Source organism: Microcaecilia unicolor, chromosome 9 (assembly GCF_901765095.1).
Source record: "Microcaecilia unicolor chromosome 9, aMicUni1.1, whole genome shotgun sequence".
Taxonomy (NCBI): domain Eukaryota; kingdom Metazoa; phylum Chordata; class Amphibia; order Gymnophiona; family Siphonopidae; genus Microcaecilia; species Microcaecilia unicolor.
In genome coordinates, this window is record NC_044039.1 from 206482114 (window position 1) to 206497109 (window position 14996).

A 14996-nucleotide genomic window follows, 5' to 3' on the forward strand; every position below is an offset into this window, starting at 1 on the left:
ACTGAGCCTGCCATGAGTGGGAAAGCGCAGGGTACAAATGTAACTAAAAAAAAAAAAAAAGCTTGACATGCTATTAGTTTTTAAAGATATTTACTAAAAGATATTGCATTATTGTCATACTTCATTCACTCCAAAATATTTTAACAACTTAAAACTGAAAAGTTTATATTTACATTAACAAAAATATACAGATGCAAAGATAAGCATAACAAAAAGAATAACCATTTCAACTGTTTTAATTACAATCTTAAGTACATTAGGTTCCCCAATTAACTCCCAGTCAGTTTTGGTCTGGAATAGTAAGTACAGTACTCGTTGCACAGAGCTAGATCAGCAGCAGTCCTTCCAGGTCTCCAGCAAAAGACTTTCGCAAGATTAACTACAAGCATTATATGTCTGGCCCTCTCTAAAGGGAATTCAAGGAAGAAGAGGAATGAAAGCTGCCTAATAACAACCTGCAAAACTAAGAATCTTTAGAATTGTGCACCCATGCCAATAATCCGAATTAAGTATTCAGTCTTTAATCAGTCTAAAAATGGACGGCAATAACCATTAACACTTGGTGGCTCTTCTTATTTGCCATCGGGATGGTTGTGATGCATTTCTGGCGTGTAGGTAAGCAGAACGATCATGACCCATAGATGAAGCAGCGCCTGGCAAAAGAAAAGCATCCAGAAATAGAAATTTCAATACAAAAGTATGACCAGAACCTTGTGCTTTTCTGTCCGTGATAACAACAGTTGCAGTGGCTGACGCATTTCACAAAAGACCTGCAGAAACTGGCTTCTTGTTACAAGCTGATAAATACTCTGAGCAGATGCGGTGAACAGCTAACATGTAAGAGTGAGAATATGATGCTTATTTACAGCCATCGACATTTATAAGGACCAATGGCTACGTTTACCAGGAACTTAGCAATAATCAAGATGGGAGAATTCACAGTTCATACAAGGGACGTCACATTCGTGTATTACCAGGATTTTCAGTTCATACCATGGGGCACATAGGGGGTAATCTTATAACATGGCACCTAAAAGAATTTCCAAAAATGTATCTATTCCATGTCTATTTTATACACGCAACATAGACATCTAGGTGATGTTATACAATAGGCTCCCAGAAGTATCCCCAGTAGCAAACTAATTTATACCTGCTCCAAAGCAGAAGCAACTGAGTGGCCACCATATTTTATACTAGTAAAAAAGGCCCGTTTCTGACACAAATGAAACGGGCACTAGCAAGATTTTCCTCGGAGTGTGTATGTTGAGAGAGTATATGTGCGAGTGACTGTGTGTGAGAGAGAGAGTGAATGTGCGAGTGTGTGTGTGTGAGAGCGTGTGTGTGAGAATGAGTGTGTGCAAGTGCATATGTGAGACACAGTGTGAGAGAGAGAGAGTGTGTTTCACACACAGTGTGTGTGCGAGAGACAGTGTGTGTGACACAGACTCTCTGTAAGACTGAGTGTATGAGACCAAGAGTGTGTGTGAATGACTGTGTGACACATATAGAGTGAATGTGATACAGTGTGAGACAAAGTGTGAGAGAGAGAGAGAAAGAGAGTATGAGAGAGAGAGTGTGTGTGTGTGACAGAGATACCTCCCCCCCCCCCTCTCTCTCTGGTGTCTGAACGTTACTGTGCAGGACGCTGAGCTCTGGCTGTGCTTCAAGGAACTGACCAATCCTATTTAATAGAATGCACCTCCAACATTCTGAAGCCAAGAAACCTCATGTGGTTGGTCACTTCTGCTTGTGACGAACCCGGAAGCACGTGATGTCAATTCAGGAGATGGATACAGAGAGCAGGAATGCCTCAGCCATGCAGTCAGCTTCAGAATGTTGGAGGTGTGTTTTATTATATAGGGTATTTGCATTGCAACTTTGTCCCTACTCCAGCCAGCTATAACCCCTGGGAACACACACACGTATATGGCATAAAAGAGGAGGAATAGGTTACTGTGCCCCTACTTTCATGTGTGTACACCCCTGAACAATTTTATAAGTGCCATTTTGTGTGTGTACAACGCTTTATAAAATCACTCCAATAAAGTCATTAGTTATGAGTTGGGAAAGCACAGCAAGGAAATAAGACAGAGGGAGCCAACGGCAGTTACTTATCAACACTGCGTTTTGCAGTCTGTAAATTCCTTTCATTTCTCTGTTAAAAGCCGTACACGTGATGGTCTTCTCTCTGTTGGACGGGGAAAGCGTTTCAGCACTGCCATATACACAATCATCTCAGCAGAAGTGTTTGCATTTTAACTAACCTGACGTGCTTAGAACTTGTGTTGATTAATCCACTATAGGACAGTCCGTATGGCAAACAAACTTCAGTCTGTGAAGTAGTGTCAGTCGTACTGAGAGTGCAGGGGGTGACTGGGGGAGCAGGAGTAACAATCAAGACCAACAACTGCTTCTGGACAGGTGAAGAATAGTTGTGTGTGTCACTTTGGGCAATCGCTTTCTTAAGAGAATAAACTCAATAGCAGCATACCTGCAACACATGGAGGCATATTTTCAAAGCACTTAGCCTTCTATAGGTTTCTATGGAACTTTGGAAGGCTAAGTGCTTTGAAAATATGCCTCATGGTCTCCTCTGTTCCCAAGTATTAATTATGGTGCTGCACATTTTCCACAGCAACACAACCCAGGTCCAACCCAAAGTCTAAAAGTTCCTTAAAATGGCCAAGTACAGGTCAATTTAGTTATTTCTTGGTTACCTTTCTTTATAAGTGAAAGGGTTTGTAGCTACTTGGGGGGGGTGGGGGGGAGGGTCATCAGAGTACAGGCCCTTCTTGGCCCCCTTTCGAGAGGAGATGGGCCAATCCTTTCACCGCCAAATAAATCTAGCCGAGTAAAGCTGGCTGTTTGTTGTTTATTTACAGTTGGGGGGGGGTCAAGGGGACTCCAAAGTTCTGCATAGTTTCCTCGTGGATGGGGATTCATGTCTATAAGCAGAGACTTACGGGAGAGTTCACCTATTGAAGTCTATAATACTGTTACTGGATGGGAGTTTGTCTGAAGGGGGGGGAAGGGGAGATGAACTATATAAAAAGTTGGTTGAGGGGATAGTGGGTTCTGAACATCACAGCAAACAACCACTTAGTCAAGTCTTGCTGTACTCAGCGTGTGTAACGAATTTATGTTAAATTGCCATCAATAAAAATAGTGGAAGTTAAAGGAATGATGGTCTATTGCCTGACTAGTATTGAAGACAGTGTTCACTACTTGATTGTTATGGAATGTATAAAATGTATATGTAACTTCTGTGCCCTCATTAATAAAAATTGTCGAACTTAAAAAAAACGGCCAAGTACATCCTGCATACAAAAATACACCTGCTGCCTTTTTCTGTCAAAGCAGCATTATCACAATTCAACAGGACCCACTAAGCTTCTCCCTGAGAGTACAGTGGGACTTGGATAATATGACCTTTGTTCATGAAGGGCAATGTGGCCCATAGGTATAAAATAGGATGCACATTTAGCACACGCTAATTTCGTTAGCGCGCTCTGTTTAGTAAAAAGGTCCCTCAGGTATCTAGGGATATGCACCGTCTAACCAGCAGTCAAGTCTGCCAATGCATGCATAAGAACTTCCAGTCTGCCTAAGTCGGTCAATACTTGGGTATCCTGCTTCCCAAGCTTAGGGACACTATTCCCAAAATCACACCGAATCCTACAGCAATGAGGGCACTTAACATGCTGAACAATCATTCGTACGCTGAACACTCTCCCATAAATTAAATATAAACAATTTTTGTTGAACAAGTGAATAAAAATACATTAATTCAAACAGAAATATGTGTTGTTCAATATTAGTGGTAATTTTCATTTCTAACCCGAACTCCCCAACTCCCACCCAACCCTTCGTATTCATCTTATTTCAAGATTTGTAAGGATTAGCAATCTTATTCAGGATCAAAAGAATCCACCACCAAACAGCTGAATAACTAGTGTAAGCAAAGGCATCAAACTAATACAGAATAGGCGGCATATAAAAAACCTTTGAGATCCTGATTTGCTGAATCACACCCTGTTTCCACCCTACCTTAACCACTGCCTTGAAACTACAACTGAGATGACCTGTCTGGACTCTTATGACCCCAGGCCATCAATGAAATAACGTCTATTATTCCTAGCCCCCACCCCACTACCCAGGCAGAGAACCCATAAATTAAAAGAGCAATTTCCCAAACCATGCACACTATAAGCAAAGTTTCAAAAAAACCTACTCCCGTAATTTCCCTTTGAAAAATAGCAAGCGGAGAGTATGAACTCAATATTCAGCTGGCGGCAGTGAGCGTTTTGCTGACCACTGCCAGCTTTATTCCCGGATATTCAATGCCCGGCCGTGTCTGGGCTTTGGCTAACACATAGCTGGTTAAGTCGATATTCAGCACTAAACTGGCCGTGGGTTACTGCATAAAGACGGGACTGTGTTTTATGCGGTTACCCTGGCCAGTTAACTACTGAATATTGGCACTTAACCGGACAAGTACTGACTCCATCCCTGGAACACCCCCGAAATAACTGGTTTTCACTTAGTAACTAACCGCTAATTTTCAGTGGTGATAAACTGGTTAAGTGCTGTTGAAAAGTAGCAGACAGCCCAAACTAGCCAGTTAAATAGCGACCAGTCTGTATCTTAAAAAGAATCCCTGTACACCGCACTGTGCAACAGCAGAGTGAGGAAGAAAATAGAATATGTATATTTACATTTAAAAATGTACATGTACACGCTCTACGTTCCTCTCCCAACCTAAACGTACCCACAAGCAAGCCTGGGTTTAACATAGCTACATGTCCACATACTATGGAAGGTGCACATGCTTTTCTCACACCCCAGGAAGCAATTTTACTTATTTGAAAAATTACTGTCCCTGTCTCAGCAATTCCTAAAAATGACCGCACACACAAAAAGGCTGGAAAATTCAGAGTTTATATTAAATTCTGATTAACTAGATCTTTCAGGCTTTATTAACTATATTTATGGATTAACCAGACTTTTGTTTTTCAATTTTAACCAAATTTACTAGGAATTTGTGGCATTTTATTTTAACAAGACACCGTTTAAGTAAAAATATATCACAAATTGTTTAAACAGCAAACACAAAGGAGTATGTATACTTGCTGTCATTATTAGGTTTCAAGTTGTAATAAACAATATAAAAATATTAGTCATGAAATTATTTCCATTGTCCTACACCAGGTGATTTTCTTCACAAAATAAATACATAAATAAAAATAAAGTCCAAACTTGCCTTTTTAACAAATTTAGCATTATCCTTTTCAATGTCATGCCATGACCTGATAGGTGTCTTAAGTTCATCACCTACAACCATTCCCGGGCCCTGAGTTGCTGGTCCTCCAATAAACATCATTATACGAGCCCCAGTACAGTCAACAAAAAAAGCTCATGTATTCTTTGTTACAGCAGAGATTTAAGTATTTCTAGGGCTTTTGATCTTCCTTCAACTATTTAATGTGGGTAAAACTGTTGTACCTTCTTGTCAGTCTGCAACAATGATAGCATGATAAATAAGTCTTACTGTTCAGAGTATAGCTCAATAAAGGACATTAACTTTCAAAAAAAAAAAAAAAAAAAAGGCTGGAAAATACTTCATGCTTCCAAATAACTTGGAACTCACCATGTAAATAATGACAAACACCCTTGCCATGGGGTACCTTCGTAGGAAAATTCCTAGTCGAATGCTGTGAAAAATATTAGGACAATTAAAATATATTTGTTTTCAATACAGGAAATGTCCCCTGTTTATGTCACACTCCTTAAGTTATTGAACTGATAGTAAACGGACTTTGCAGTATGCTACTGGCATTGAATGAACACACAGTTCTGTATTTCTAAAAAAGGTGAAATTTGGCCTTAACTATTAATGTTCTTTCCTTGGGTCCTGCCAGACCAGTCCAGATGAATAGGTTATGTCTCTCTGCCAGCAGATGGAGACAGAGTCTAAAAAAATCAAAAGCTGATTTCACTCCCTTGAAGCTGGTGCTGCTTTTAGCTTCTTTGTATCCTTTGACAAAAAAACAAGACAACTGAAGGCAATTATTATGATTTGGATTTCCAATTCACCACCAAGCCAAATCTGACACAGTCAATATCATCATTTCCTGGTCATTAACCCAGGAATGAGATAATTCCAAACACCAAGGCACAAGTATCTTCAGAGTGGGCTACATACTCACTGTTAGCATTCAAAATTGGTCAGCCTGAGCGCCCTTGACCACTAAGGCTCCATGGGTGGATTCTGGACTGGTTTGGCAGGACTTAAGGAAAGAAAATTAACAGGTAAGTCCAAAACTTCACTTTCCTTATCATCCATGCCAAACCAGACCAGATAAGTGGAATGTATCCAAACTCAAGCACGAGGAAGTCTAAATTGCTCAAGGAACACTTACCTAGAGGTAAACCTACACCTCCAGATCTGCATACCCATGCTGAGAGATTTAGAAGGGGGTGCAATGCAGGCAACAGAGCTGTCCTGCTATGATCCTCTGAAAGACAGATTCTAATTCAGCCTACCAGGACTCCGGTGCTCTAATTGAAAGGGCTCACCAGCCCTCTGGGAATTGCTGCTCTGCTCTTAGGTGATCAGCTCCTTGACAATGCCTGAAACTGAGTTTTGAAGACCATTGTGCCTTATAGGACACTGTGCAAAATTCAGAAGAAATTGGGCGCCAACATCTGCCCCAAAACCTGAGATGCTACCTGTGAGACTTGAGAGGGATTACTAGATCCTCAGGCTCCGAATAGTGCACTTGCTACTCTTCTAGATGGGATAGTATCCTCTGGGTAGTCAAGCTTGTAAGGGAGCTTCTGTGACCGTCCTACAGCCGGTTTCTGCCCTCTGTGAGAGTTGTGCGTGTCTTTACCCCGTATCTTGAGGAGGAAGAAGACTGAAGAAATAAGCCTCTTAATGCTGTCTCCCCAAAATCTGAACTCACAGAGGCTTCAAACGTCAACCTAAGACCCTCTGTATGGTGTCAGTCATGAGCCTGCTGCCAGCTCCTGGAAGGGAGCTCCATCCCAGACCAAATATGACACACTTACCAAAGCACCCGAGGGCTATTAGATCCCATCAGCTTGTTCCTATTAGCAAATAGCATTGTATTTCCACCTGGACTTCTTTTCCCAAGCTAGAAGCCAGGTGTGCTAGAGTGCTAGAGTGCTAGATGGCTACTCTGGTCCACAACCTAGAAATAGATCTGTTGTTTCTCCACCAGGACTACTATCATTACTTCAGTTGCCTCAGACCACAACTCCCATCCCAGCCTATCAGGATCAGCAATATGGGACTCCCTGCTAGAGACAATTGTGAACTTGATCAGTCTCATTTCACCTTCCCTAGCGAACATAGTCTTGTGAGACTGGGATAATGGAAGTCACACAAAGGTATCTGAACTGGAAGAAATACCTATGGGTCTGAGCCCCCAAAGAAAAGAATCCAGGCCCACTGCCCTACAGCCTAGGATCTGCAGAAGGGACCACTCTAAGGGAGGATATGGAAAATAGAAGATCTGGACACTGCGAGACTTGAGAACCTGACACCCATGTTCTTCTTAGGGGACAAAAGGGCTCCCCCTATGCCCCAGGAACAAATCTTCTGTGCTGACTTGGCCCTAAATAGCTAAATATCTACATTTATTACCCTTTGATCAACAAGAAACTGGGGCCATGGTTAACACAAAGAGAGACAGCCAGAAACTGCCAGTGATTGGTCCAGGATACCTAATCTGAGAAACATCAGATGGTAACCCTTGGCCAAAATAACCCTATCAAGTTTATTTTTGAAAGAGAAGAGTGCCCGTCTTCTGACACAAATTGGGAGATGGGCATCCTTCTCTCAGGGTCGCCCAAATCGGCATAATCGAAAGCCGATTTTGGGCGTCCTCAACTGCTTTCCGTCGCGGGGATGACCAAAGTTCCCAGGAGCGTGTTGGAGGCGTAGCGAAGGTGGGACTGGGGCGTGCTTAACAGATGGGCTTCCTCGGCCAATAATGGAAAAAAGAAGGGTGTCCCTGACGAACACTTGGCTGATTTCTTTTTCACGACCAAGCCTCAAAAAGGTGCCCGAACTGACCAGATGACCACCGGAGGGAATCGGGGATGACCTCCCCTTACTCCCCAATGGTCACCAACCACCTCCCACCCTAAAAAAAAAAATAAAAAAAAACTTTAAAAAATGTTTTTGCCAGCCTCTGTCATACCCAGCTCCCTGGCAGCAGTATGCAGGTCCGTGGAGCAGTTTTAGTGGGTGCAGTGCACTTCAGCCAGGAGGACCCAGGCCCATCCCCCCCCTCCACCTGTTACACTTGTGGTGGTAAATGGGAGCCCTTCAAAATCCACCGAAACCCACATGTAGGTGCCCCCCTTCGGGCTATGGTAGTGTTGTACATTTGTGGGGAGTGGGTTTTTGGGGTGGGGGGTTGGGGGGCTCAGCACCCAAGGTAAGGGAGCTATGCACCTGGGAACAATTTGTGAAGTCCACTGCAGTACCCCCTAGGGTGCCCGGTTGGTGTCCTGGCATGTGAGGGGGACCAGTGCACTACGAATGCTGGCTCCTCCCACGACCAAATGGCTTGGATTTGGTCGTTTCTGAGATAGGCGTCCTCGGTTTCCATTATCGCCAAAAACAGGGGACGACCGTCTCTAAGGTTGACCTAAATGTTGGGATTTGGGCGTCCCCGACCGTATTATCAAAACAAAAGATGGACAACCATCTTGTTTCGATAATACAGGTTTCCCTGCCCCTTCGCCGGGACGTCCATAGAGATGGTCGTCCCCGTTCGATTATGCTCCTCCACGTATCCATGTGGGGACTATCTGGGAAGAGCTCTGCCATTCTGCATGGGGAACCCAAGACCAGGTAGACTCACAGCCCTCTTCTGAGCCCAAACCCCTGCGGCTAACTGCAGCAGCCTACACTGAGATTCTAAGGAGGCCTCCCCGAGTAGTGTTCAACCGCCAGTGAGAAGGCGCCAATTGTTACCATGAAGGAACAGAGCCAGTGTACAGCAGCTTGCAACAAGGAGGGATCCAACCCAGTCAAACCAACTGTCTAGGACTACCTTCCTGAGAAAGGAGTAGTAGTATTGCTCATGGCCTCTGAATTTGGACTAACCAGACCAATATTGTAACCTAAGTTCCATTCTTTAATGCTTGATAATTTTCTTCCAAATAAGATTTATAAGATGTGGTTTTAGAAAAAGAAGATAATGGTGAAGACGTTTGAGCATAAAATGACAAAAGTGGACCAATGACGAGTGCAGCATTGACCTGCTAAATTTATAGCACTGACAAATGGAAATAAAACTCTATTTCTAAAGGTCCAAAAAAAAAAAAATTATACATAAAACAGTGCATAAGTATTTGAATAAGCTGGGAGTTGCTTCATAGTAATCTCCCCACATGGAGTATAACTGGGCCCATTCAATTAGATTTAATCACATGTATTTTTGAAAGAAAGCAGAAATAAAACAGCTGTTGATCCCACAAATACGGGGGGTGCTGACCAAGCGTTATTCCATGAACACTGCAGAGACCACAACCCAATCTTGGGAACCTTTCCTACTTTGTTTTTGGCTAAGTGCTAAACCTCCACAGATCGTACATGCCAATCGGGTACCTGCTTGCCTGCCTGCTCCCAAGCCAGGCCAAATGCACCAGCTGACACGCTAAACTCCCGTGACTTGCCTGCAGTGGTTTCACTCCATTTATTTCCAGACACACTGGAAGCAAGTGGAGGGAGAGCAGATTTCACTCACCTAGCTGGTAGCTGGTGCCTGCCTGTTACCAGGCTTGGCCAAACGCACCAGCTAACATGCCGACATGATAGACTTACCAGCAGCATGTCACCTACCTTTTTCCAGATGTAATGGAAATAAGTGAAGGGAGAGAAGGGAAATGTGGTCACTTCAGGCCCCTGACCGAGTCCAAATCTAACACAGCACTGTGGGAGAGTGTGAGGTTGTCTGGGGAAGAGGCTGTGCTGTCATACCCACCAAGGGTGAAAAGTCATCAAGCACCATCCAGTACTGGATCCATTGGTGTGGGTCTCTGGGACTCGGTCTATGATCCAGGGCTAATTTGGACTTACAGTCTTCATGAGAGCAGCCTAAATGTAGTTGCTGCGATAAGCCACATGTCTGCACCATCTGCTGGAGCCACAGAAATACTGTGGAGCTGAAGACGACACTGAATCCCTATACAGGGAGTGAAGTCAGCTCTGAGCTGTTTTTCTCGGCTCCATCTGCTGGCAAGAGAACGTAACTCATTTAATCTGGACTGATCTGTTATGGACATTATGGAAAAGGGTAAAGGGTAGAGCATTACGGTTCGTGATATACTGTCTTTCTGTGGTACAACCAAAGCAGTTTACAGATTGTATGCAGGTACTTTCTCTGTTCCTACTGGGCTCTGTTTTTGTAACTGGGGCAACAGAGGGTTAAGCAACTTGCCCAGGATTTGTTAAACATTTTGTCTCTTACCTAAACTGATCTATAGTGCTTGCAGCCTTTCGAACTTTTCCATACACTCCGGCCACATTAGCGTCTGAGTCGCTAAAAAGAACTGGAACATTTCGCATGCGGGCACCTACGAAAATCAAAAAGGTTCATCAGATCAGGAGAACAACTAGTGCCATTTTGCAGATTTCAATCAAACACACATGGAGAGAGTAAAATCTATCAATGGCTCAAATCAGAGAACATGTGGTTTCTGAAATAACCTTTGGAAACAGAATCAAAGTGTTCCTCTTAATTAGGAATCACATGGGACAGAGAAATGGCCTAAGGGGATAGTATTAGCACAGCAGAAATACAGGAAAGCTGGGTTGGATTCTTCTCACTCCTGCAGGTTCCAGAAGAAGACGGTGTTAGGTTGCCTGACTTGACCGACATCTAAAAAGCACTTGAGCTCTGGGTCTATGTTAATGCTAATTCTTTATTTGTTTGATTTTTTTCAGCACTCTTTCATTCATAAGCATCAGCATAGCCTGAACCCAGGGTGCAGCTGGAGATGGGAGAGAAAGCTATGCTCCCTTTATCTTGGGCCTCCCCATCTAGAGCAAGAATATGAGGCTGAGGAAGTTAAAAGCAGATTCAAGGAAAATGGCTTCCCAGGACATAACAATAAAAACAGAAAATAACAAAACTCAGGTAAGCTGAGGAAAGAGTAATAAATAAGCAAACTGTTATACAAATAGTCCGATTCATTCTATTTCTGTCTGAGGGTTAAAACAGCATCGGTGGCGACATGATGCTGTGAGCGGTGGAAGACACGAGTCGCTTCAGCTACTTGGGGCCCCATCCGCAGTTTGACTTTTTCGCATGTCTCCTGGAACTTAGAAACTGGATTTTTCAACTCATGAGTAGCTAACAACATATGGACAAATATCTAACCCGAGCTGCGCTGGCAAAGGCTCCTAAATGTTCGAAACGAAAAGAGGAGCGACAGAAGCATATGTATCCCAAAATGGCGGCTGCCTCTCCAGTGGCCTCGCCGCCCCACTCACCTCCTGACAATCTGATTCTACAACTTACCAACTCAGTGGTGCGTGCCTTGGATCCTAGATTTACTACTATTACTACTTAACATTTCTAGAGCGCTACTAGGGTTACGCAGCGCTGTACAATTTAACAAAGAGAGACAGTCCCTGCTCAAAGAGCTTACAATCTAATAGACAAGTGAACGGTCGGTCCGATAGGGGCTCAGGAAGGTTGTTCCAAGCATAGGGTGAGGCGAGGCAGAATGAGCGGAGCCTGGAGTTGGCGGTGGTGGAGAAGGGTACCGAGAGGAGGGATTTATCCTGTGAACGGAGGTTACGGGCGGGAACGTAAGGGGAGATGAGGGTAGAAGGTTAGTGAGGGGCAGCAGACCGATTGCATTTACACAACTATCAGGTCAACTTACAGGACTCGCAGCCTTAACCTCGGAACTCACTTGCAGAACTGGGGAGTTGGAGGCGCGAGTGTCTGAAGTGGAGGATGTGCAACAAAACCCATGCAGGGGAGTTAGAAAAGTTGGAACACTTGACACAATATCACCAGAAGCTTGAAGATCTGGAGAATCGCTCCCATTGTGATAATCTGAGGTTTGTCGGGTTTCCGGAATCCATTGCTGAAACGAAACAGACACTGGAAACCTGGCTCCTGGCCACTTTCCCGGATGCGGGAGAGGGAAGGGCGATCCCCCTTGAACTGGCCCACCGTATAGGCCAAACGCCTACAAGAGATCTAAGGCCTCGGGTGGTGATCGCCAAATTTCACTGCTATTCTCAGAAAGCTACTCTGTTGCGACTTTACAAGAATTGTAGAGAGGTCACAAAATTCGATGGCGAATTGATAAGAATCTTTCAGGACTATTCTGCAGCCCTGTCGGTCAAACATCGCGCATTTTCTGTAGCCTGTGCTAAACTGGTGGAAAAACAACTCTGTTTTATTCTGCAGTACCCGGCTACCTTGAAAGTTCTGATTAATGGCACCTGGAAATCCTTCGTCACACCTGAAGCAGTGTCGGAGTGGCTTAATCAACCGGATACTTGAGTAGTGATTTGGTTAGTGCCCGGGACCAAATGCTGCTTTGTACTTGGGAGAACATCTTCATTGGTTGCCAAGTTGGCCGTGGATCAGTTTGAGTTCGAAATTGGATTACAGTATGAATGTTGGATTAAGAACACTGGATGATCGCAGAGTCCATCTGATAGGCTCGAGCATGGCTCGTAGACCCGTATGCAGGAGAGGCCAGGATGTGGGGGATCAACAAGCTCGGGCCCCTGCGTAGTGAGTTGCCGCTTCATGGAGAGTGAACATTCCTGATTAATATGTATTCAAGCATTGACTCTGTGTTATTCCTCTGGGAGCCATGCGTTTTGCTCTTAAGTTTATGTTAAAAGACTGGGGATGGGGACCCCACAGAGTTCTAGACCTTACTTGACTGCCCTTTTATAAGAAAGGGTGGTTATAGTTACCTGGGAGTAGGGTAGGGATCTGGGGTTTGTTATGTTTGAGGGGGGGAAGGGGGAAAGGAAGGTGGGGGGAAGGGGGGTTGGTTCAAGGTGTGGGGAAGGGAGCCGACTGGAGGACAATGTGAATATTGGGTTGCAGTAACGGGTAGTGGTAGATGTGTATGGTGGGCATATGGGTGTCAGTGTCACGCAGAGGGCGTCGTACACCCTTCGGATTGCTTGGATACCCCCTGGTTGAGGCTGGGCAACTGGGGGCCTAACAGAAACCTGAAATTATTTGCAATGTGGGATCTGAATGATTGGTATGCCTAGGACCCCACCAGTGTGAATAGTTTCTTGGAATGTAGCAGGGATTACATCTCCTATTAAGCGGAAGAGGGGGAAGAGGGAATTTTTTTGGGGGGGAGGGTTTGATGTGGGTAGGTTTATCTTAGTATTTGGGGTTAAGTGTAATATGGGTGGTATGACAAAATGATAAATGATAAGATGGTTGACTCTTTGCCATTCTTCTAACCGTTTTCACTTGCATAAATAAAGTAAAAAAATAAAAACAGTATCGGTGGCTTTAAAATTAAGCTGCTCTTACAGGAGGCCTGAATTCAGAGTAACCTCCAAGCATGCAAGCTCTTCTGCTCTCAGAAAGGAGCCACTCCAGGAGGAGAGGAAACAGAAAGGCTGCATGGCACCCTACAGTTAAAAGTACTAAGTAGTGCAACATTCCTGCCTTAGTTGGAATTTTCCTGAGCAAGGATAGTTGCACTCTGTTTTTCACGTGTCTCACAGACTCACACAATTCAGCTAGTTAAGGGGGGTCTTTTAGAAAGGCGTGATAGCAATTTACGTGAAACACTAGAGACAACCATAGGAATATATGGGCATCTCTAGCGTTTAGCAGCTGCTTATTTTTAGCGAATGCTAAAAATGCTCACTAAGTCTGGCACATTTAACACAAGTATGAATTTGTTTAGATTTTGTTCACACCTTTTTCAGGAACAGCTCAAGGTGAGTTAAATTCAAGTACACCTGTTATTTCCCTGTCTGATTTTGTACTCGAGACAATGGAGAGTTAAGGGGTCCTTTTACTAAGCCGTGTAAGCGCCTACGCGCACCCAACACGCAGCAATTCCAAGTTACCACGTGGCCCATGCAGTAATTTCATTTTTTAAGCATGCCCACTACGTGCGCAGGAAAATATTTATACTTTCTGGCAAATCGGGCAGTAATCAGGCGGTAATTGGGATTTTACGTGCATGGAACATTACCGCTAGGTCAATGGCTGGCGGAAAGGTCTGCGACCCAAAATGGATGAGCGGCAATTTTAATTTTGCCGCATGACCATTTTCGGCAAAAATGCTAAAAAGGCATTTTTTACAGGTGCACCCAAAACACATGTCTACACTACCACAGGCCATTTTTCAGCGCACCTTAGTAAAAGGGCCCCTAAGTGACTTGGCCAAGATCACAAGGAGCAGCAGTGGGGATTTGAACCCAGCACCCCTAGATGTCGAGCTCCACTCCACTTTAGTGTGGGAGGATGTTTAACGGAAGCTCCTCCCTGTACTCTTACCTTCACTGCTCTCTATTCCAGACATACTGATAGCGGCTTCATTGACACTGCTGCCTTGGACGCTCTTCAGCTGCTGCTCCAGCCGTTCCAGCTGATAAACAAGGGAATTCTTCTCTGTGCCGAGACTCTCCAGCATGGTTTGCTTTTGAATGAGTGTCTCTGTCAGTTGATGTAGTCGATTTTCCAGCTCAGTCTGGCTGCTGCTGCTCAAAGCCTTGTTTGTAAGCTAGATAAAAATATATGTTTTAATTAACACAAGTGAGAAGTAGACAAAGTGAAGCATGTAAAGAAAAAAAGTTAATTCTTTATGATGCCATCTTGAAATAAGATATAAAAAAAAATTATCTTCTACTGAAAGACACTTGCAAACCTTAGAGAATAGATGACGCTGGATAAATCTTAGAAAATATGGGCAACAGAACAATCCAGTAGAAATCCACCGAA

General features: G+C 43.9%; 1 protein-coding gene across 1 annotated transcript in view; it reads right to left on the bottom strand.

The window, feature by feature from the left end:
• Nucleotides 1-218: 218 nt before the first annotated feature.
• GOLGA5 (golgin A5) overlaps nucleotides 219-14996 on the bottom strand; it is a 52012-nt gene continuing 37234 nt past the window's right edge. The window contains exons 10-13 of the mRNA XM_030214488.1: nucleotides 14553-14778; nucleotides 10509-10614; nucleotides 5648-5711; nucleotides 219-653 (exon numbers count right to left, since the gene is read on the bottom strand). Of these exons, the coding sequence (XP_030070348.1) occupies nucleotides 573-653; nucleotides 5648-5711; nucleotides 10509-10614; nucleotides 14553-14778 (477 nt within the window). The 3' untranslated portion in view covers nucleotides 219-572. The remainder of the gene's footprint in view (nucleotides 654-5647; nucleotides 5712-10508; nucleotides 10615-14552; nucleotides 14779-14996) is intronic.